The sequence below is a fragment of the Cenococcum geophilum genome (genome assembly GCF_001692895.1).
Source record: "Cenococcum geophilum 1.58 unplaced genomic scaffold K441scaffold_59, whole genome shotgun sequence".
In the NCBI taxonomy this organism is placed as follows: Eukaryota; Fungi; Ascomycota; class Dothideomycetes; order Gloniales; family Gloniaceae; genus Cenococcum; species Cenococcum geophilum.
Window position 1 is genome coordinate 47,584 of NW_027137617.1, and position 25,308 is coordinate 72,891.

Consider the following 25,308-nt stretch of genomic DNA (forward strand, 5'->3'; position numbering starts at 1 on the left):
CTTTTTAGGTATACCTTATAGACTAATATCCTTTCTTACTGTATATAAAACACTTCTGGCTAGTTTATCTATAGGGGTATACTTTTGTACGGGAGTTGCTATAGGGGTTACAGGTAGGACTTAGTTAGTATAGGTACTGCTAGCGGTAGCGGTGGTTCGTAAAGTAGGTATTTAAGTTAGTTTGCGGGTTTTATAGGTCCGTAATAAAGGCTTAAGTACTACCTAGCAGGTTTAAGACTTTATACCTTATAATAGAGGACCATAAATTATTAATAAGGCCAGTTAAGGTGTCTGTAGGCTTATAATAGGTATATTTATAAGGTTTTACTTCCTAGTAGGCTGTAATAAGTCTATTATATAGGAAGCCATCTATTTAAAGCTTAATATTAAGGCTGTGCTATAGGTGCCGGAGGTCTTTAATAAGAATTTGCAGGCACTCTATAGTCAATTTTTCGGTATTCTTGTTAATTACGGTCTGTAACTTAATTGTATTCCATTGTGTAAGGATATTATACTTATATTCTAGCCCTTTAAAGTAGTTGCGTATAGCTTTATATAGCTTATTAAAGGGAATACTAAGGAGGTTGCTCTTAAGGTTAGCGTAATAGTAGTTAAGGGCTAGGCCGCGCAGTATAGTGGAATAGGCTTAGCTAAACTCCTATTTAGAAATATCAGCTTTCTAACAAAGGTCCATAAAGATGGTTAGTTTAAAGTTAAAGTTATTATTTTTACCGCTATACTTAGATTCGTCGGTATAGAGCTTAGCTAGGTTAGCTAGCTCCTTACTATAGATCTTTACTTAGGTAGTTTATAAATCTATAACTTAAGTAATAGAAGGGTTTTAGTCCGTATTTTAGTTTGCGGGGGTATTACAGTCTATAACTTAAGTACTAGGTATACTTTAGCCTATAAGATTAATTTTAAGGTCTCCTTAGTCTATAAGACAAATTTAGTTAAATAGGTCGTCTATAAGACCGGAGATCCTATTAAGTTTAAAAGAGGTAAAGAGTCCGCTGGTTTTAATATAATCTAAAGTCTACTCTTTTATCTATTCTGTTTAGTCCTCCTTATATAGTATATTATATAGAGACTATGCAATAGTAACTCGCCTATCTTTTTTAACCTATACACCTTAGTTATATAAAAGGGTTTATAGGTTGCGGGTAGCTACAAGGTTATAAGCCTTAAAGATAGCTTCCGTAAAGTCCGTAAAGTCTTCCTTATATTATTCCTTATAGATCGTTATTTAGAAGCTTAAAGTGTCCGTATTTAAGAATTTAAAAATTAATATAGTCATTAACGCCGTTTGCAGACGTAAGGTTAACTCCCTAACTCTACTTCCTTTCACCTTTATTAATTTACTTACTTATATCTGCTATATTATATAGCGTAGTATATCTATATAAGCTGTAACGGGTAATAGTAGCTTATAGCGGGTAGAGGAGGTCTTACAATAGTCTATAAAATTAATTAACGGGTCTGTAATAGTTTAAGAGGTCTTATAATAGTCCGTAGAGGCGATTAATAGGTCTATAATAGTTCGTAGGATGGTAAGAGGTTCCGTAAAGGTCTATATTCGCGTCTATAAACTTCTAGTAAACCGTACTAAGACTTAAATAAGTATATAGATATAGTAATATAGTCCGTAATCCCCAACTTCCGGACCTTTTAGTAGGTCGTACTAGGATATAAACAGGTAGTTGCTGTTATATATCGCTTGGGGGGAGGTATTAAGTAATTGCTAATCTGTACGCGCTTACTAATTAGTGTTTGTATTAAATTAATAATATAAGTGAGTTATATCTAGGGGCACGAAATACGTATAGTATCGTATGCTCTTTTGGATAGTGGTAACTGTCGGTTCTATTAAGGTAGACTACGTAGTTTATACTGACGCGCCCTCCCCCCTAATTAGTTATAAGCAAGTGGTTAGTGCACTAAACGCGTAAACACGCGTTTGGTATACCAGGTGCTGTAATTATACAACTATAGTAAACCCTCTAAATGTATTATTTATCCTACTTTATAGTTATTTTAGAATTTTAGCCGCTTTGTAGAGGAATTATAGCGGTTGCATAACTTAGCACCTACTACCCCCCTAAATTCCTCTATGTAGCGTCTAAGAGATTATAAGTATACGTTTAGTATAAACTAGGGCCTTTTTCCAACATATATTAATTTTAAATAACTTTAGCGGTATAAATATACTAGCTATAGTTTTAGTACGCGATATATTTAAATTATAATCTCCCCTTTTATTTAATTATAATAATTATAACTAGCTAATTATTATATTAGGGGGCGAGATACAGCCTTAAAGTTTAGAAATATTATACTAGAGAAGGCTTGGCCATATATAGGAGAAGTATATTAACGCGTGGATTTGGCCTTAAGAATGTTATCCTTTATCTTTACTATAATTTGCTAGCCTACTAGTAAGTTAATTAAAGGAATTTTGTTATTTTCTTCTAGAAGAAAAATAAATAACTTTAAGTCTACTTTTTTAGTATAGATCTAAATGAACCTATAAGCTTTGCCCTTAAATTAAAATTAATTATAGCTTTATTGTTAAAATTTAACTTATCCTTTAATATGTTACTTAATTATACTAAAACACATCCGTAGCATAAACGCGTCTTAATTAATAGCTTTACTATTTAAAAAAAATTCTAAGAGGGAGTTATTTTTTATAAGACGTAGCTAAATAAGCTTTAATATTGCCCGGAGAAACTCCTTAAAAATCCCGTATTTACTATAAGTGGATATTATAAATGCTATTTTAGTGATATCTAACTAGGTAGAGCCTAGTAGAGAGTAGTTAGGATTTTTAACTAGCTCTTTGCTATTTAGTATAATTAAAACACCTAGAGTGTTACCTAATAATATATTAGAAGATAAGGAGGGCGAGGAGGATAAGGAGGAGTTAGGCATCTACTTTTATGCTTACGCTTACGTTTACCTCTAGCGCTTACCTTTTTCCTTTTCCCTCTTCTTCCTTATCTCCCTCTCCTTTATACGCTACTAGAGCTTCCTATACTTATTATTTAACTCCCTAGTTATTACAATTTATAAAGTGTCTGCTAGTAGCTCCTCCCTACTATACTCTTCCTTATTATAGCCTGTAGTCGCTAGTATCTTTAGCTCCTTATCTATAATATAGTTAATATTAGCAGTAAGAAGGAAAATATAGCCGTCTCTGGATTAGGGATGTTAAGATATTTAATAAAGAGGGTTAAGCTTTACTTTAGGCTAGTACGCTATAACTTTAAGGGTTTTAATAGAGTAGGTTATAAGGAGTTATACCTAAGAAATCCTCTTAACTTTATAAAGGCTAGCACTATCTAATAATACCTAGATACTCTCCGTTTTGTAAAATCCTACCCTACTTACTAAGTTTAAGAAGTGCCGCTACTATATAATCTAGCTAGATTCCTATAGTTTTATCTAGTATGCTTATATAAAGTTACCTAAGTAGATAAACTTCTAAAGACCAGAGCTATCTAATCCTATATTAATATTTGCAATTAAAACTACATCCGTATAAGCTGGCCCCGCTCGGTTAAACCCATATAAGGATATTACTAAGCTATTCCCCTAGGCTTTACGCTAGTAGTTTAGCCTAAGAGTGCTATAATTTATTAAATCCGACACCAGCGTTGTCCACTATTAGTACTTATATAAATTTACCCTACTTAAGTAACTTCTAGATATTAGGCTTGTCTAATTTAGTCTACTTATAAATGCTTACACTATTTAATCCAGCCCCTTATTCTGCATTAGGCCGTCTTTATATAATACTACTCCCCTTACTATAGCTCTTTATACTCCTTAGAGCTATACCTACCTTAGATTTACGCCGCTATATTAACTAGTTAATATTAGCACTATCTTATTTATATCGGCTATACCTACCCTACTTACTTAAATAGTAGGGGCCTACTAATATAACCCCTCTACTCTTAATTAGGCCGTATTTGTATAATAATCTATATAACTTAGGCTAAACCTAGCTAACACTATCTAATCCGGTTTACTCTTTACTAAGCTATACCCCTATAAGCCCGCGCTACGCAGTTTAACCCGTTTAATTTACTCCCTTATTTCCCAATTAGGCTATATCCGCATAAATCTCCTCTTCTAGGTTAGCTTATAAAGGCCTATACTATCTAATCTAGGCCCCTTATACTATACTAAGAAGTATTAGTATAAAGTCTAGGTCACTATCTAAGGAGCATTTAAGTTTATACTACGTAAAGTGGGTTTATTAAATCTCCTCTCTAACCTATATCCTGGTCCGCTTTTAAAGTATTTAAAGGCGCTACCCAATTTCATTATTTTAGCCATTTATATTATAGGGTTTATTTAAGAGTATATGCAAATCCTTTAGATAATTGCCTAAAGGGGAAAACTATACAGTTATTAGCCGGAAGTTAATATAGAAATACTACTAAAATACTTAGAAGAACAAAACAATAGTTAATAAGGAGTATTTCGTACTATATAGCTATTTAAATAATCTTAATAATAATAATAATTGCGGCATAATAACCCGAAATCTAAAGCTGGATATAAGTTAAGCTAAGGTCGTTAGTATAGTTGCGATAAGGGGTAAGCGTAAATACGTTAGTAGTGGTTTTAAGAATTAAAGGAGGTAGCTGAGGGGCTTATAGCTTAGGGGGGTTACGGAAAAACTCGGCGGGGTTATAAAGTTTAATGGGGTTATAACCTTTCTAACCACACTTAACTTGTGACCCCGCTAAGCTTTATGCATATATAGCATATATACAAATAATTTTTCTTTTAGAATTTAAAGCATTAAATAAATAAATTAATAAATTCTATAACGCTAAAGTTGCATATACCTTATATATACTTCCTACTAACTAGAGCATTAAATAGGTCAGCTAGATTATTAGTGTATAGTATATGCATACTCTATACGCTTAATAAGGTAGGCCGTGCTATGGTTCTATATACTAAGCATATACTTAGTATCTGCCTATATTATTACTTATTAAGAAGTTGTTTAACTACTGCAATATAGGTGTCTTATAAATATAAGCGCACATATCTACATTACATATATTAAGTATAGGTTAAGCATATACTAGGCATATACTTAACTTATACACCATATCGCTTATATAAGGTAGACTGCGCTATAGTATCTATATATTTAGTATATGCTTTATATATGCCTAGCATATGCCTAGCACATACACTATTAATAAGCCGTTTAACTACCGCGGTATATTCTCATGGGTATATATATATACTTAGCATATACATCGCATATTCAGTGCATAAGATCGCTAAAGCTAAATTGTGGCTACCAATGCGCGTTCTATATAGGTAAAAGTATAACCCTACCGACCTTTTTCCGGCGCTCCATCGGTGACCCCGTTTAGCTTTCGCCAACCCCCATCGGTAACCCGTTTAACTTTTCCGTAACCCCTGCAAGCTACACCCCGGGTAGCTAAGTCCAAGGCAGCAGTCTTGGCCGAAACTTTAGTTCGAGGCGATGTTGGGCATCTTTAGCCGATTCCCAAATTTGGGCCCCGAGGGCCCAGAACCAGACCCCTCCTTGCGTGCTCAGGGCGTGTTTAGGGCAGCTCACCCTCGGCTTAGGTTAAAGCGGCGGCTACTCAGGTCCAAAGACGGAAAGGGATCTTAGTAAGGGGAGTTTTCGTTAAAGACTATCTAGGTAAAGACATCGAGAATTTTGGAGATGATATAAATGAGGCCATTCTCAACACATGCGGCTAGGGTTTGCCACGACGAAATATTACACTTTGGTACAATCAGACGTCCTTCGAGTGCGGGGAAGGCGATTGTTCCAAGTATCTTACCTTCTCACGCGTTTATAGTTTTAAGTGGAAAATAGTATATAACAGCGCAACCAAGGTAGATATAGGCGCTGCACCTTTTTTAGACGCGTTTACTGGCCTACACTACTAATAGCTAAAGCAAAATTAAATTATTAAAGAGGTTATGGGGCGATACAGCGTTGCAAAGAGAATAAGAGAGATTCTAGTATTCGTTACCTGAATAGGAATTTTAACGACCAATTAGAAGGGCTCGGTAAACTTTTGTATTAGGTAGAAAGATATAAGAAGCTAGATTTTAGCTAAAACGCGACTAACTACTTATATTTAACTTTTTATATCGTATAGCTATAACGTAGTTGTTAAATATAATAGATAGATAAGTTAAAGAGCTTCCTATCTTATAGAATTTTTAAGATAATTAGACTTAAAAAATACAACAGAAAAAAAGGTAATTTTTAGCAGGTTTTGGTAGTTAATTACCTAAGTATTATGAGACATGATGCCTTTCGGAAACTGGTACTGGTTAATTGAAAGTGATTTGAGCTTCACGAAACCCTTGTGTTCGCGAGTTGGCACCCTTCCCTACTGACGAGACGTTTAGTAAGTAGCGCCGCGTGGCGAGGCCAGTCAAAACCTTGCCTGTGCCACGAAGCCAAAGTTTTAATCAGTAATTGATGCTTATTGTAATCTAGTTATACCTGAGTAGCCATTAGAAGCGCTAAATATCGATTATTCAAAGTCGAAAGCTAACGCGTAACTATTTATGCTTGCTCATTTTGGGACAGCATTTATAATGCTGCATAATCTTCTATCGAATGAGGTTGATTTAGTAATTGTATTTCATAATGCTGAAGTAGCCCCTGTTACAAATATAAAGACAGAGCCGACTAAACAGGAGGTGGGCGGGGAAGAGGTAAGATGCCTAAATACAATTAATTTCAAGAAAAGTAAGAAGACTTGATGCATGCCCGAGTACAAGGGGATGGTCCCGGACAGCTACAGCGATAGCTCGGAATTCAGGAGGAAGCCAGAGGACTCTCTCCATGCTACCGTCGCAAATCCATTGTCTCTGTGCGAAGACACTTCGCGAGAGCGTCGGTCGAGGACGCGAGGCTAGTGTGTTAGAACTTACGCTGATCTTTCCTAGATTAGATTCTATATGAAACCCATCTAGCGAGAAAGATAGCTGAGTGGTAATGTCGCCCACATGGGTTGCTGAGCGAACGGCACCCGTGGCCGCGTCCCGGAGCCTGACCGTCTTATCGCTCGATGCCGATGCGACCAGCTTCCCATCCGGCGAGAACGCGATGGCCCAGACGAACCCGGTGTAGCGCTCGAAAGTCTGTAGCGGCGCTCCCGTGACGGCGTTCCAGAGCCGGACCGTCTTGTCGTACTAGCCTGATGCCGTCCGGCGGGATGGCTACTGACGTAACCCTATTCGAATGGTCCTCGAGCGTCTGTAGCGGCGCTCCCGTGACGGCGTCCTAGAGCCGGACCGTCTTGTCGTCCGAGCTTGATACCACCACTTTGTCGTCCGGCAAGACGGCTAATGACACGACCCTATTCAAATGGACCTCGAGCGTGTGTAGTGGCGCTCCCGTGACGGCGTCCCAGAGCCGGACCGTGTTGTCGAACGAGCCTGATGCTATCACTTTACCGTCCGGCGAGATGGCTACTGACGAGACTCCACTTGAATGGCCCTCAAGCGTCCGCAGCGGCGCTCCCGTGACAGCATCCCAGAGCCGGACCGTGCTATCGTACGAGCCTGATGCTACTACTTTGCCGTCCGGCGAGATGGCTACTGACGTGACCCAACTCGAATGACCCTCGAGTGTCTGCAGTGGCGCTCCCGTGACGGCGTCCCAGAGCCGGACCGTGCTATCGTATGAGCCTGATGCCACCACTTTGCTATCCGGCGAGACAGCTACTGAGAGGGCCCCATTCGAATGGCCCTCGAGCGTCTGCAGCGGCGCTCCCGTGACGGCATCCCAGAGCCGGACCGTGCTATCGTACGAGCTTGATGCCACCACTTTGCCGTCCGGCGAGATAACTACTAAGATAACCCCATTCGAGTGGCCCTCGAGCGTCTGCAGCGGCGCTCCCGTGACGGCGTCCCAGAACCGGACCGTCTTGTCGGACGAGCCTGATGCCACCACTTTGCCATCGGGCGAGATGGCGAGATGGCTACTGACATGACCGCATTCGAATGGCCCTCGAGTGTCTGCAGCGGCGCTCCCGTGACGGCGTCCCAGAACCGGACCGTCTTGTCGATTGAGCCTGATACTACTACTTTGCCGTCCGGCGAGATAGCTAATGACGTGACCAAACTTGAATGGCCCTCGAGCGTCTGTAGCGACGCTCCCGTGGTGGCGTCCCAGACCCGGACCGTCTTGTCGTACGAGCTTGATGCCACTACTTTGCCGTCCGGCGAGATGGCTACTGACGCAACCCCATTCAAATGGCCCTCGAGCGTCTGCAGCGGCGCTCCCGTGACGGCGTCCCAGAGCCGGACCGTCTTGTTGGACGAGCCTGATGCCACCACTTTACCGTCGGGCGAGATGGCCACTGACGCGACCAAACACGAATGGCCCTCGAGTGTCTGCGGCGCGGCGCTCCAATTCCCTTGCCCTTCTGGCTTCATTTGGATCCAAGCAGGGATGCACTTCTCGAATCGTCTCCGAACGATGCTCTTCTCCGGGGCGAAGATGAGATCCGAGCAATATAGTTCGAGAGGTGCTCGTTCAATCACTGATCGGTTATAGAGGGCGAATCGCTTCGCGTTATAGACGAACTTATGTAGATTAGGACTTTCATCAGCCTTTGTATTAATTAGTCAGGATTTCCTACTGTACCATAAAGAAGACCTACCTCTAAATGGACTGCAAGGTTATAATCATGGTAATGCTCTCGGTCGTATTCCCTAAAAGGCTCATTGCTTCAAGCCAATGAAGCCAATGCTCTCGAAGGAAGACGTGGACCTGACATGGTCATAAATACAGCTGTTGCTCTGCTCCAGATGTGAGACCCAGAAACGACAAGCGTATTGGACTTCTGCTGGTAGGCAGATATCGATGGTCTGACTATTGATGTCCTTCCGTAGCGTTCCGGGTTTCTTTAGATTGCAAATATCCTTTCTCAGACAACCGGATCTCGACATTAATTGAAGGCACTTGGTAGCTAATCTCTTGTGCGTATCTCTCTCATCTATCCAGAATGGACTCTTCTCACGTTTTTTAGCATCGAGGAGGAAGTCGCGGAAGGAAAGATGCAGAAGTCGTATAGGAGTATGTTCGTTAGTAGGAATATTAAGAACAGAATGGAGAGAGTCTAGCCTACAAATAACGTCCTCTTTAGGAATGCTTAGAAGGCTTGCAAGTGAGACGCTAGAAAGCGGACTTTCAAGAACGACAATTATCCCGACTACTTCTCGAAATTCTTCAGCGAGCCTCCCGCGCTCTACCTCGTCTTGATCGTCGAACAGCTGATCTAGAATGGGCAGATACGTCCTGTCAAGCTCGGAAACCTGATTCACCGCTTGGTAGTCAAGGACAGTATCCAGACGTCTTTTTGGGTTCCCTCTCGTTTCTCCAACAAAACGGCACACTGTAGCGGCAAGGATGAACAGCGGGGTCGCCATATTGACTAGGGAACGAAGGCGTGTACTCCCAGGCCAGTCTAGAGGTAGCGAGCGCTCCTCTCTTATCTTCGCTAGCTCGTGCTTGAAGAAGATGGAAAGATCATGCTCAATCGTGACTTGTGGAACCTCATGGAGAATGAGGTCCTGGTAAGTGCCTGCTGCCATCTTCGTAAATCCCAGTCGAATTGGCAGCTCCGGTCGGCTTGTTACAAAAATCCGGAATATTGTACCCTCATCTTTTGCTCGTGCTAGAAGCCGTAGGATGGCTCGTATGTCTTCCTCTCGCTCGCACTCGTCTAGCGCGTCGATTACGATGACTACTCTGGGTGGTTGCGAAGAAATTTGGCATATTTGAGATAGCGGCTGGAGGATAAGCTTCTCAAATTGTTCCTTGAGAATCTTTTCGGAAATGGTAGGGTCGGCCTCGATTGCTCGTCTTATCCAAGGCATCAGCTCTGGCAAATGGACCATCAACTGTGTTGCTATGGTTGTAAAGAACCTTGAAGCATTACTGCGATCGCCTTCGCCTTTCTTGAAGAAGAAGCTCGCCCCTAGGTGGCCGTCGGCGGCGAAAGTATGTGCAATAGTCCTTGCAATTGTAGACTTTCCCGTCCCAGCCATACCGTTGAGCCAGAATATGCTCTTGCCCTGCGGGTCATCTACCCACTTTTTAATTTGACGTTTCAACTCAACTCTCGTATCAGCAAGGCATCTCGCGGTATGCTCGTCGGAATGCGAATCGAAAGAGGCGCCGTTGGCGGTAGGCAGCTTGGCTAGATCGATGTTCTGTGTTGTAAGGCCCCTTGAGGACTTGTCGATTTCCTCCCAAAGCCGATTGAACGCATTCTTCCTTCCCTCACCGTAGATGAGTGACATGTGTATGTCGAAGATGCCCAGTAGAGAATACGCCCCGTCTTCTTCCCGTTTAGTCTGGCGTCCTGCTGCCCATGACATTCGCTCCTTGGCGGTAAAGTACGACAGAGGGTTTCCTCGAAGAGCTTCGGCGGCAATCCCCGGAGTGCACTTATAATACCAACAAACCCCACGCACCAACCGAGCTTACAAAGCAGGTCCGCGCACCATCGCGCGGCATCCTCCGTTGACGCGTCCACCAAAGTTTGTATGGCGCGCCTTCATCCGCGATGACTGAGAATGCTCCTGCAACCCTTCTGCTTAAAATTAAAATGAAGCTTAGCTTTTATATAGTAGCGCCTATTACCAGATATTTTCTGGCGGTGAACTGCAAAGTATATATAAATTACCCCTCTGCTTCTTCTGCGTCCCATAAGCTAAAGTCGTCTAGATCTTTAAGAACCTCCTTAACGCCGCTGCTCTCTCCTTCTAATGCGCTCCATAGATCATCCGCCTTTATATAGTTAAGATTATTTTTAAGCCTAATCCAACTGCCCTAATTAAGCTTTACTTTCTACTCCTGGCTTTCCTCTTGTATTTTACTATTAGGGAAGATGGTATCCAGGTTAAGCACACTAAAAGGATCAACCGATGAGAGCTACTTGCGGGCGCTCCCCCTCATTAAAGGACCTAAAGCTTTAGTAAGCCCATTAACCCAGGCGTTCCTAGCGTTATGGCGTTAATTAACTGGAAGATTAGAAGTCTCTTTTATAAGGCTGAACCACCTACTATAAAGACGCTCCTACTGCTCCCTTACCCGCAGCGTCTGCCTCTCCTTAATTATCTACTTTTGCTCCTCCTTAAATTTACGGCCCGCTCTTACTTACTCTAAGCCCTAGGATTGATAAACCTTAAGGCCGCCTTCTTTAAATATAAGGGCGTAGTCCTCCCAGTGCTAATTAGTAAGTATTCCATACTGGATTTCTCTTTGCTAGATATAGCAGCATAGAAGCTTATACATTTAGAAGAATTTACACCTATATTTAGCGTCGTCTTTATACCGCTTAAGGGGGATTTCGTCCCTAATATACTGGCAGGCAATCTTAATCTACTAAACTAGCTTTTCCTAAACTGGAAGAGGAAACTTCCTTAATTAAGGATACTTATTTGCCTTAGGGAGATTGCAAGTCCGTAGAGTAGTAAGGCGCTACCGCGCGCGGGCGTCCTACTGGTTTGCTATTTCGTATATAATTCAAATAGTTCCTTTAAGGCTAAATATACCCTAAATCTTCTTCTTTACTTATAAAGGCTTCTTTAAGGAACGGTGCCATAATTTAACTGTATTTATAGTGGCGATCTAAAGGAGTAAAGGAACGTGGGCGCGTATATAATTTGCCTATAGAGGTAGCGTTTTAAACCACTTATAGTATAGATACCAAACCAAATTAAATTAAATTTCTTTGGCAAGAACTTTAACCTTATTTGGCTTAGCCTATAGCTTATATATATCCTTTCTTGGAATTATAGCGCTGCTTAGCAGAGCAGCAGGTGCGGACGACGGTGGGGGGGTAGACGGTAGGGGGGTAAATATATTAACGGTTCTGTCCTTCTCGCCTTTAATTATATCTTTAATTAATTTATAAGCTTAGCCGGGCTTTTTTTACTTAATCTTATAAGCTAAAAGAATCGCCTAATTGATAGCGTCCTTCGCAGAGGCCTCTATCGTATAGTAGTAAAGAGCAGAGTAGATTTCCTTTCTTATTTCCTAGTTCTTCACCCTCTTCTTAAGCGTTTGGCGGGAGTGTACCTAGTAGAGTAGGTGGATAACCTTATCCTTATTCTTATAGGCACCGCAAAAGGCCTTTTTAACAGCAAGCTGCTCAGCAGTAGAGTTGTTAATAAGAAAATATTAAGGTTGCCAGTAGCTCGTCTCGCGCCTTCCTTTATTATAAGCCTTCTTAATCTGCCGCATAGCAGCTGCAAGAATATTACTATCCTCACTATTGGTAAGAAGGTGAGTAACTAGGAGGAAGGTGCCTCTAGGATCGCGTACCTGGAAGGTATATAGAGGCCATTTTAAGTGATTTGTCTTATGCGTTAAGTTAAGTAGAGTAAGCCTTCCATACTTTCGTAAAGCGTCTAGTTGGTTAGGTATATAAAAGATAACTCTAGTAGATCTTTCTGGGTCCCCTAGAGCCTTCCTTTTCTTATTCTACTAAGTATTATCCTTCTTAACGTCTAGAAGCTTATACTTCTAGCCATTTTAATCTAAGAATAGACACGCCTTTGCTAGCTAATTTTTAGCGTTATCTTTATAACTAATAGTATATAGATCTGGGTAAACCTTTCTAAATACATTTACCCAGTTATTAAGATCTTAAAGCTTAAGATATTCGCCGCCAGCGTTAATTAATTGTTTCCTCCCGTCTTACATATAAGCAGAGCCTTAAAGCGCTGCGAGAATCTTAGCCGGCTAGCGCTGCCTCTAAATCTCGTGCTCGCAATAAAGACGTAAGGCGTTATTTCGTTTTATTTAATCCATATAATTAAGATTATGCTTATAAGAATTGCTAGTAAGAGATAGGGTATAAGAATTAAGCAGTATCTTAATTCTAAGGAAGCTTTTATAGGTGCCGCTGTCTTAAATCTTTTTTAAACGGGCCTTCTTTGCTTTCTCATCTTTATCCTTTAAGATATTTCCTATATCTTTTATACTTTTATTTGTCTGCGGCTATATACAATAGTTCCAATATTAAATCTTAACGCCATCCTTTTAAATATACTTCTTTTAATATAACCAGACATTGCTAATATAGGGAAAGTAGGTATCAAATTCAGCTTTAGTAAGGCATAGGGGTTCGGCAACGTCGTACAGGCGCTAGCGCTATTGCTTAAGATCAGGAGGGTTTTGAAGGACCTGGTGCTACTGTTCAAGGCCTTCAAACTGGCTAACTACGCGTGGCTTACCCATAGTGGCGATAAGGAGAAAGGTGGTAAGTGTTTGGGTGAAAAGGTACAGGAGCATTCTTAGTCATCGCGGATGAAGGCGCGCCATACTTATCTCGGTCCTAGACGATCAACCAATTATAAGCTGCTTACATAACAGATTAATTATCTTATATTATTGTCGTCTGGTACACGGTTTGGAAATTTATTAGTCCCTCGCGCTGATTTATATATGATTCTTATACAAACTTACGCGCTATACTATTTTTTTAGCTACCAATTAATAATAAACCAATATCTTTATAAACAATTAGTAAATGTTACGTTCTAGAACTTTATAGGGCGATTCTAACGCTGCCAAAATTATTGCGAATGGCCTGGTGGTTACCGCTATATTTCGCCTTAAATATTACCGCTAAAACAGTAAATATTCAGCCAGAGCTATTAACTATTACCAATCCTTAACGTTTAACCTCCTATATTAATATTTATAGTAGATAAATACCTAAATAGCTAATATATTGTATCTAGATTAATTCTGTGCCTTATTACCTGCTTTATTGCTTCTCCGCTACCTGCACTACCTAAATATTGACCTGCAAACCCCGTATCGACTCTATGTTTACCAATAAGCTATATAGCGCTATTTAGTATAAAGAAACGATTAAAGGCCTTAATAAGGAGGCTAAGAGCTGGATATACGCCTAGTATAGTACGCAACTATCCTTGTACTACTAGCGAGGTAGTAAATAATACTATTGGTGTAGTAAACGTCTTTAAAAAGCAACGCTCTAATAATAAGGCGTCTTAGTTACCGGTAGCAGATGACGAAGCCCCTTAGTTACTGCGGACAGATCTATAAATATCTTAACTCTTTACCAGCTTGGCTAGCTAGGATATACCTTAACTCTTTACTAGCTTGGCCAGTTAGGATATACTAAAGATACGCGTAGCTAGAGCTTAGAGAAAAATCTAAGATAAGAAGAAGCCTAATACAACAACTTAAGTATGAGATAACGCAATTTAAGGTACTATATCACTGCTATACAGCGACGAATTCTATGCAAAAAATGAGTAGGTAACCTGTATTTGGAGGCTAATCTATAATCGCATTAACGTTATCCTTATTACACAAACTAGCTTTAGTAAAAGCCTTATTATACAAGTAATTTCAATCCTTTATAAAAATACTACATCGCTAGTATTTCTTCCTCTAAACAAGATTGCAAAAGAGTAAGTTTAAAAGGTTAATCAGATTGGTGGTAATGCGCTACTCCTTAACGCTGATATTAAGGATATAGATAAAGCGCTTAAGAATGCAAGATCCGGCCTATATACCCATATCTTTATTAGTCCTAAGCTTGCCAGTATACCATCTTTCCGAGATCTGCTTAAAGACCCTAAGTTTAAGAAGCAATTGGCCTTAGTTATTGTTGATAAAGCTTATCTTATTATATAATAGGGCAAGAAGTTTCACCCTAAGTATGCGCAGCTACACTATATACGCAATCTAATTGGAAACTCAGTTCCGTGGTTTACCTATTCTATAACTTTTAATCTAGAAACGTTAGAAATGGTAAAGAAGTCCTTAGGCTTTAACAACACCAATATACACCTTAAGCAGACTTCTATTTTCCGCAAAGAGCTTATCTTTCGTTTTGGCTAGATACTAAAGGATATAATTACTAAATACACCTCGCTCCGCTTCCTTTTTAATAAGGCTGTTAATTTTTTAACTATTAAAACATATATTAATCCTGCCGTCTTTTAGGGAGGGAGCTGCTTAGCTACTCCGTATAAGATTCTAAAGACTATTATATTCTTTAACACTAGAGCCTAAGCTATAGAGGCGTATAGAAGCATATCTAAGTACCTATAGCAGCTATATCTAGCTTAATATACTAAAAATATTACCCGCTTAATTATGGCCGTATTCTATTAAACAACCTTATTATTTAGCAAGAAGTTAATTCTAGATAAGTTTAGGAAACCGGCAGAATCTTCTAAGATTTAAATTATTTTTGCTATAGAGGCTATTAGGCTTAGTATTAATCTTCTAAACGTCTATAGAGTGGTTATATATATAATACCAGCGCCTAAATAACATTTCTCTCCTCTTCTACAGCGTGGTGGTTAAGCTGGTCGCGATAGTAGAAGGGCTAAAGTAATCTTTCTATTTAAATACTAGTGCTTTAGCGAATAAGACCTACTCCTATAGCTAAAGCCAAAGGCAGTACACCGTTTAAATGCTCGCCAACAGTGATAGTCCTACGCACTATTATCCCACCCTTCTTTTACCTCTTAACTATTACCATTACGCGGATCCCAATTACCGTTAGTTAATTCTATAAACTTAGACGACTTATTAGCTAGTAATACCATCTAGTTAAAGCGGGGAGGTAAAAAGGAAGACAAGTAGAAGCGTATAGAGATAAGAGATAAGTTTTTCTAGCTATATAATAATTATAAGTATATTAAGGAAACACTATATAAGTATTTTACTAAGCCTAACGCTTTAATTGCTGCAAATACTAATAAAGACTCCTGCTATAATTACTACAATAACTCCCTTTAGTTAAGAACGCCCGAACGTGAAATATATAATAAGAAGGGGGCAAATCTAGATACCAAAAAGAATTATATCCTTAAGAGACTTTAGACATAGGCTCAGATATTAGCAGTACCTGCAGCCATTAGTAGATCTACTCTATTTCCAATATATTACACTATTGCCGTTCTATATACTATGCTATATCAAATAGCATATCAATTCCACCTAATTACTACGCGTAAATACCTTAACAACTATATAAACGAATGGGAGCACGCAGATCTACTATCTAAAAGTTTATAGCAGAAGCTGCGTGCGGCCGGTCTTAAATATAATTATATACTACACCCTTCTTTATAGGGTATAGATGCGATATTTAGGATTTCTGGTATTAATCCGACGCTAAGCCAAAGTTAAACTTTATTAATTAACTCCCTGTTTAATGCTGCTATATCTACCGCTACTACTAGTTAAGCTATATCAGTTGCTACCGTATCCGCTATATAACCGCGACTCTCTTTAAGCCTACCCCCACGCCAGCCTCCTCTGCGTAATATTTAGGTGCTATTACCTATAAGATATAGCCTATTAAGCTTGCGAAGCCTAAATATATAATGCATTTAGAACACACCAAATATAAGGAAGAGAAAGAGGCTTTAGTTATTATCGCGGTTATAAAAAGAAGGTAAGCTGTTACTATTCTAATAATATTTTTACACCCTATATATATTCCGCTAAGCCCTATTACTAATAAGCTATTTAATATATATATAGTAGTATATAGGGAGCTTTAGCTTTATAGCCGGATTAATATTACTACTATTATAGGCAGTGTAGAAGGGTAAAGCCTAACACTAAAAGGTAATATTTAATTAAGCATTGTAAATAAAAGAATGGAATGACTTAAGTTATACTAGAGAAGTCGTTAATTAATAGAGGGTAGAGGAGAAATTATATTAAGTTAAGGCAAGGTAAGGTTAAAACCTAAGCTTCTTCTGTAATATATAACCCTAAGCCTTATATATATAATAAGAAAACGAACCAAAATAACTAAGGGGCATTTAACACCATTATATTACCTCCCCCACCTAAAAGGTTGTCCCCCAACGTTTCCTTATATCTCCCTTAGTAGGTAATAAATACCCTAAAAAAGAAGACACCCTAACGCCTAACGCTCCTCTAACTTCTCCAAAGCTACCTACACTCCCTCCTTAATTATTACCTCCGCTTCTTCCGCATTATCCCCATCCGTAATACCTTCTGCTTTAAGTTCTATACTTATATCCTCTTATATATTAACAGCATTAGCCTAAAGGCTTAAAGACACTCTTTCCTAAGCAGTAGCCGTTTCCGTTTAGATCGTCTTCTATATAGGAGATTGTAGAACGCTAAAATTAATTGCCTGCTCTCCTAAAGCAGCACCCCTTTCCGAAATTGGTAAAGGCGTTGGGCGGTATAATGCTACTAGTTTATTGGTGTCTTCTAAGGTACTAATAACCGTTAATAATTGTTTAGGGGCAGTATCCCAGAGGCCATCTCCCTTAGGCTTACTTAGATCCTTTAGTTCACGGTTAATCTCTATAGGCACTACTTTATTATCGAAGATATTAGGACTAAGGTTTAGAGCGGTAGTCCTAGCGCCTTAAGGTGTAATAGCCCTATTCTCGCCTTTAGTATAGCCTTTAGAACTATACTTAGTTAACAGGGGAGCGCTAGAAGTTATACCCTTGTTTTTTAGATCTAAACTTAGGTCTTTAGGGTATTCTAAGTCATCTATAGGACGCCTATGGCCTTATTCTTTTACTAAAAAGTAAGACCTCGCCCTAAATACCTCTTATTTAAATTCCTTAAGCTCTTTAAAACTGTCACAAACAGCCTCAGTAATACGCGCCCTATGTCTTTCCCGAAATGCTTCGTATTTATTATTTAAGGTAGAATCTAGGATTACCCGCTATTCTGCCCTTACTTAAGGATTATCCTATAAAAGTCTTCTAACCAAAGTATTTAAAAGGGCACTCTTTGCCTACAGTTATATATAGGCTAGAAATTTATATAGAGGAATACTAATAATAGGTTCGCCAGTAGGAGTTAATACCGGGGGAAGACTAGTTAGATTTATCTATACAACCTCCTACTAGCTCTTAAGCCTAGGGATTTCTAATTTCCTAGTGTTTGGTAGGATTGCGATTAAGTCTAGAGTAACAATTAAGCGGCTTAATGTTGCTTAAGATGCTCCTTATACAATAGTAGCTTTTATAAACCGTACTTCTCCAGTTTTTAACGCAATGGGTATCTAGTTAAGCTTAAATTTCTTAGCATTAGCCTTAGTCCAGGCCGTCTCTATATTCTTAATACGCCCCCTACTATTAAGTTCTCCGCGCTCTTAAAGCAAATCTACCTATTCTAGTATATACCGATACATTCTAGGTAGGAGTTCTGCATAAGACTAACTCCCCTCCTTAATTAAGGAAATACAAGAATAAAGCCAGCTATCTCTAGAATTTGGCCCTCCTTTATATACCTAGAGAAGATCAATTTCCAAGTTCCGTTTTTTAGGAAGATGGCCATTAAGAAACCGGAGCGCGTAGCTTAGATATACAATGAAACGAGTAGCATTATTAGTGCGTAAAGCTATAGTGTGTCTATAGTGCTCCAGATCTATACAAACTACCTATTATAGCAAGGAATAATATATAGTCCGAAGGATACCATCTTTCTCTTCCCTAGTAGTCTTTCGCAAATAGTGCGCGTACATATTAAACTCTTCCTTAAAAATGCCTAGAATTCTAATATCTTCCCACCATTTAAATAAATCGGCATAGTAGATTCTAAGCAGGTCCTATTTAAGTTCCCCTTTTAAGCCTAATATAAGCTTTCTTAATCCTATACAGTTAACCAGATAATCGCTAGGCTATATAGTAGAATATATGTAAATTCTAAGGTTATTATTTGCATACTCTAGGCAACTATTCTTTTTAAACTAAAAATAGGAGCTTTTAGCCGTCCGGAGAATGTTAATAGTATTATAGTTCTTAGAGACTAAGCAGATTTATAAATATAAATTAGTAAAAGAAACGCTAGTATCTAATCCTAACAACCCTGCCATTTTTTAAAGATGTATCCGGTATAATGCGCGGACTTCTATTCCATTTCCCTACTAAGCCGCAATAAATTAGTACAAGATAAAAAAGATACCGTCTTTTAGCTCTTTCTTGAAATTAAGGGCCTTAATTAATTCAGCTAGCGTTTTAGAATAACACGAGCATTTTATTTTCTACTTTGGCTATACTTTCCTAATAATTACCTCTCCTTTAGCAATTATTGCTGCTTTTCCCTTCTGCCTATTAGCTCTACTAGAAGCCAGAGGTTCCGCAGGTCCTATCTTTAGCTTCTTTTTTAGGGATTTCTTAGAAGCTTTCCCAGCCCTACGTTTCTATGGGGAGCTAGCGACGAAGTTATCCTCTAAAGACGTAGATTTATTAGATTTAGAGTCTTTTCCTTATACTTTAGGTACCTTGCCTCCAAACAGAAACAAGCTATATAGCATTTTTACATTTAAGCCTTTAACCTCCTTAAAAGGTAACAGCAGAGGCACTGGAGTAACTGGCTCTGGTATAGATTCCTCTTTAGTTTTAATAGTTAAGGCTAGCACTAAAAGCTTATAGCCCTAGCTTAGATAATAAATAAGCTTCCATTTCTTAATTAACTCCTTATTAACTACTAATCTAAATTTATAGGCGGTAAGAAAGTCTAAGGGTATTAGGTATAGGGTCCTTAAAATCCTAGCCTTTAAGAGTTTTAGGCGGCTTAGTATCGCATTATTAATTATTTTTAACGCATCTTTCCTAGAGATCTAACTTCTTTTTACCTAATTAATAAAGATACGGATGCTTTTTAGTGCGTAATATATATAGAAGAGCTTATAGGGACCTTTTAAAAGTTCCTCTCCCTACTTCTTCTTAATTATATTTCGTACCGCCTTAATTTTATTAATCTTATAGGTAATTTTAGAGAGCTTTCTAATGTCCGTAAAAGTGTTTTCCCAATCTTTATTTCCCAAATTTCCCTTAAGCTTATTATCCTTCTCGATCTTAACTATTATATTTTTTGCAGCCTTAACTATATTATGCTCCTGGTTTATAATAGCCTGTATTAAACTATAATAGATATTCACGCGCTAATCAACTGGGTGGCTTTAGGCGGCCCTAAGGATAACCTCTATTATCTACGCCTTTCCTTAGTATACAAGGGCTATTAACTAGATAGTAGGAGGTAGAGGCGCGGAAGGCAGAGGCATAGGAGGTAAAGGCGGCGGCTTTCCTTTTAAGCGGAGTTCTATAGTTCTAGATATTTTTATAGTGATATTTTATATGCGCAACGGGCGTATAGGTGGTATTTTAAGACAAGAGTTATAATAGTGTCTTCTTAACGTAAGAGAAAAGTAAATAGGCGCGTATAACTAAATAAGATAAAATAATAAGAAATTAAAATAAAGGCCTTATAGTATTTTCCAGAAAAAGGTGAATTAAAAAGGACCGTTACGTGAATTGTTAACATATTAAGGAACTTTAACCAGCGGTTAAAGTTGTCTAATTAGTTAGATTTTCCTTACTAAGACTTTTCCATAACAATAATATTAGTTAGTACTAAAAATTGACTTTAACCTCTAATATGCTTAATTAAGGTTTCTTAAAGTAAGTAGCTCTTCTCTTAACTTAAAAGGAAATAAAAATGCTAAATTAAAAATTATAGAGCGTGAAAATATAAAATACTTATAAGAGATAGTTACTAGTAATAAGGATAAAAGGAAGAAGATTACGCATAAAGTTATTCTTTATAAGAGTAGTTGTTAAGACTAAGGATTTAGAACCAGCTTTAAAGAAGTAAACTCTTTTCCTAATTACTTATAGCAATAAGGTGGGAGTGCGGTAGAAGACTCTTAGTCTTTAAGAGTGCTAGCTATTATAGTGCTAAGTGTTCCTTAGATAAGCCTCACTTATAGTTACTTTACGCGTTCGTTATAGAGATAAAGAGAAGATAGAGAAAGAGTTGCTGCTTATAGTAACAGGTGTGTTACGGACGCTTTAAGTACGATGTTATAACTACTTAGAGAAGAGACGGAAGAAGCTAGTTAGTTAATTCAGGCACGGTCTAGGATAGAGCCGATAGAACTATGTGATAAGGAATAGTAACCGAGGTTATATAATGTGCTACGTATTAAACAAAAGGAACGAGAGGAACTTATATACCTTATATATAAAACGTACATCACGTATAAGAAGGATTTCATAGGAGTACAATTATATATTTAAGGACCCTTAGTCCCTACCTAGATAGTTCCTTCCTTATAGTAATTCTCAGAATATAATTAGAGTTAATCTATTAGGCAACCACTCCACCAGTTATTATTACGTTGTTAACTTTTATACTTACATTTCCTACATACCTAGCCCATTAATAAACCTATTGTAGTTCTTGCTACAAGGTTCCGTTACACAATTACTACCTAGTTATAGTATTAATACAAGAAGTCAAATAACATGCCACCAAAAGCAGCCACCACAACGCCATTAATAGCAGCAACTACTTTAAGGATAGGAGGTGACACTAATATAGCGAATACTAACTCACAGCAACCTATAACGGTCGGACAGCTACAGAAAATAGTTAACTAGCTAACAGCTAATAATACAGTATTAGAAGAAAAACTTAATAGGATAGGAGCAGCAAAGATCAAGCTACTATTAATTAAGAGATTTATAAAAGAGAGGTTAAAGCTCAAAGGATTCCTTATACAGATACATTTTAAGGTCTTACAGAAGGAAGTAAAGTTACCTACACCCATAGATTAGATAGCCTATACAGGACTATTCTTATTAGGAAAAGCACTTAAGTAGTTTAAATTTTACCTTATAAAGATATAGGTAAACGGAATAACGACCACTAACCAAGACGTGCGATTTATATTCTTAAGTTAGGAAGAATTTGTAGAATAACTAACGCAGATATTTAGAGACCCGGAAGAAATAACTACAGCAAAAAAAAAACTCCAGAACCTTATGCAATAAACTTTAGCAATTAAGTATATAATATAGTTCTAGACACTAGCAACACAAGTAGAGTAGAATAATAGGGCGCTTATAGCACAGTATAAACAGGGACTTAAGGCTAAAGTCTAGGACGCAATCATCCTAATAGAAGATGCGGATACCCTAAGGGAACTAATAAATTAGGCAATTAAGATTAACAATTGGATCTACCAAAGGGAATAGGCTAAGAGAGGCTAGGACAGAGTTCCACAGTTATATAAGGCGTAGAGTACGCAACAATAAAAGCCAAGTCAGAAACTATAGTACGGCGCAGAGCTAATAGACCTAAGTAGTACCAAAGAAGCCTATAAGAGATAGAGCAAACTATAGAAACCCAGAGGACAAGAATTAAGTAATTAAAGGTCTAAAGAGCAAAGGCCGAATTAGGGATCTCAACAGCAGAAGATATTTAGGCGGACTCTATAGCAAGAAAAATGGTTCAAAAAAGGAGCTTGCATAAATTATAGAAAACAGGGTTATTATATTAGAGACTGTAAAAGTGGGCAGAGTCACTATATAGTAAAAGGCACAAGACTAGCAGACGACATATATATATAAAGGGATGATAATATGCTATAAGGAACAAAAGAGTGTTTAATTAAAAGTTTTGCGTTTTGTTATAACAACGCATACCAAATTCATAAGGACGCCAAGTATGGCGCAAGCTATTAGCTATAAAAGCCAGCACCTATAGGATATAGAGGAACCAACGAACCAGTTCGCAGATCGGATATTAAGGACGATAAATTTAACCTAGGCAAAACATTCCGTAACGATAAGGCAATAAGGGCCGCTTACTAAAAGCGAGCAGACCTTAAAGATATTATACTAAAAGTAGAGGATAATTCTATTACAGAATAAGGAATATTAGTAGGGATTAAAACCCCACTAGATATAATGTCTATCACTTTATAAAACATAAGAGAAGTAGGACAGCAAACCACTTTAGCACTTAATAAAGGCAAAAGGCTAAAGGCTTAAGATTCTCATAGCAAGATAAAAAATAACCAAGATTCTTAAAACGAGATAAGGCAAGCTTAAAGACCTATAATAGATAGAAACCAATAGAGCAGAGCAGCGGCTTAGTTTAAAGATATATAAATAAGCTTAGGACAAGAATTCCCAACAGCATAAAATTCTTAAGATAAGATAAGTAAGATCTAGGACTTTTAAGACAAAATAAGGACACCAAGTAAGCCTAGTTAGACTAAGGCTAGAGCTAAGCTTAAGTCAGAAGCAAGCTCAGGATTAAAGAACCTAAGGGGTTAAGAATTCGGGGTATAAATTAGGACACCCACAAATAAGAGGCCAGAAGCTTCTTTACAGATTAGAGAATCTACGGCACAAATAATAATCAGACTAGGAGACAAATATATAGACCCAGAGAATTTACCAGTTAAACAAAGTATTTGGACTAAAGATCAAAAAATCAATACCAGAATTAAGAAGCAAGACAACTTTAAGAATTAGAGCGCAAGGCGCAAACCAAAAGAAACCATAGAAGAGTTTAGACAAAGAATTATTATATAGTAAGAACAGAAACTAGACAAAAGATCTAGTATATTAGGACGTATAAAGGATAGAGCACCAGTATAAAAAATCACTAATAGGCTAAGAGTAAGCACACTAAGAGCTAAGTGGCTTACTAAACTAGAAGATAAAGAGGATCTAGGGATTCTAACCAGGTTCAAGGAATAATATATAAAAGGCTGTTATAATACAGTAATAAGAAGATACTTCCTTACAGACAAACCGTATATACTCCAGCAGCTATACCAAAAGTGGTATAGGCAAAGGCATAATAATAAGTAGGAAGATTTCTATATATAGTTAGATAAAAAAGTTATCTAGGACCACCCAATTATAGAGAAGGCTATAACGTATATCAAAGGAGCCTTAATTATAACATCAAAGGATCTAAAGGAATATTTAGAGGACTAAAAAAGCGAAAGGCGCATCTTAGTACCTATAAATAAAGTCATAACGTTTAGATTAGTATAATAAAGGTTTAAACTTAGGGATAAAGACGAGCCAAGAGTTAACCTAAAGCACCTAGCACACCACACAATATTATAGATTGCGTGCGTAAACGATATATACGAAATATATAAGAATCTAAAAAAAAAAGAATCGGAAATACCCTATAAGGATATACTAGATAACGGACAAGTAATAGTACAGGAATGCCAAATATATATATAGATGGCATCCAATAGAAATCCAAGAGGAAGGAAGTTTAGTACTTTAACTAGGAAAATTCCTTATAGAAGAATGCTTAGACGGACAACAGTAGTAAAAATACCTAGAAAACACGTATCTATAGTATATTAAAGATAAAAAGCAAACTAGGCATTAGCTAAAAAATAAGCCAAGTACACTAGGATTAAGTAGCCAATAGTTAGAAAAAGTAGAGGCCTATAGGACTAGAGAGAGCCAGTAGTAGAGCCTCAGACCCTTAAAGGAATTTAAGGACAACACCTAAATTTACAGATTAATTAGTAAAATTAGCAGTTTAAAGCGCTAATAGATAGTAGAGCAACGCAAAACTATATCTTACTAGCAGTAGTTAAAAGAATAGGGCTACCTTACAGATAAAAGGAGTAACCTTACCTATTAGTTATAATTTTAGGAGATCTAATAACCTATAGAGGAGGGATCATCAATCTTAAAATAGGACCTATTTAGATAACTATCAAAGGAAGATAAATCAAGATGTCTTTAATATCCTACCATTAGGACGGGACGAGGCAGTATTAGGTATACCTTAATTATAGGAATATAATCTAAGAATTGATTAGATTACAGGTTAGGTTAATATTAAAGATACTTAACGCCGCAAGATATAATAACAAGCCAAGTTAGTATAGTACTAAGTAGGAGCAACCTATAAAGAAACAGAAAAAGGACTAAGCCATATACTAAAGAGATACCATAAGTACGGTAAGAAACTATAATCACCGGAAAGTAAAAAGCTGTTAAAATATACAGCATAGGACTATAAAATAGAGTTAAAACCAAAAACAAGTCTAAAGTTCTTTCTAATCTATAAGCTTACCAAAAAAAAAGGGTAAAGCGTTAAAAGAGTTTGTCCAGGAAAATCTACAAAAGGGATACATTAGACCATTACAGTCATCAGCGGGTTATCCAGTACTATTTATACCAAAGAAGAATGGCAAACTAAGGCTGTGTATTAACTATAGACAGTTAAATAGCATTACCAGAAAGGATAGGTATCCTTTACCCTTAATTAGCAAAATCTAAAATAGGATAGGTAATACGCAAATCTTCACAAAGATAGATCTAAGATAGGCGTACCATTAGATCAGGATTAAGGAGGGCGATAAATAAAAAGCAGCCTTTAGGTTAAAGAAAGGACTATATAAACCATTAGTTATGCAATTTAGG

At 37.9% G+C, this 25,308-nt stretch overlaps 2 protein-coding genes across 2 annotated transcripts; both read right to left on the minus strand.

The window, feature by feature from the left end:
* Positions 1 to 7,312: 7,312 nt before the first annotated feature.
* On the minus strand, positions 7,313 to 8,469 carry K441DRAFT_681276 (WD40 repeat-like protein; the record flags this gene model as incomplete). The annotated part of the gene is made up of 2 exons (XM_067651457.1): positions 7,313 to 8,343; positions 8,376 to 8,469. 2 exons carry the CDS (start codon positions 8,467 to 8,469, stop codon positions 7,313 to 7,315), a joined length of 1,125 nt encoding a protein of 374 aa, XP_067498648.1.
* A 119-nt stretch (positions 8,470 to 8,588) lies between these two features.
* K441DRAFT_284761 (uncharacterized protein) lies at positions 8,589 to 10,461 on the minus strand. Its single transcript, XM_067640954.1, has 2 exons — positions 8,697 to 10,461; positions 8,589 to 8,646 (listed from the first exon to the last, which is right to left on the minus strand). Exon 1 carries the CDS (start codon positions 10,417 to 10,419, stop codon positions 8,758 to 8,760), a length of 1,662 nt encoding a protein of 553 aa, XP_067498649.1. The 5' UTR covers positions 10,420 to 10,461; the 3' UTR covers positions 8,589 to 8,646; positions 8,697 to 8,757.
* Between the last annotated feature and the right edge of the window lie 14,847 nt (positions 10,462 to 25,308).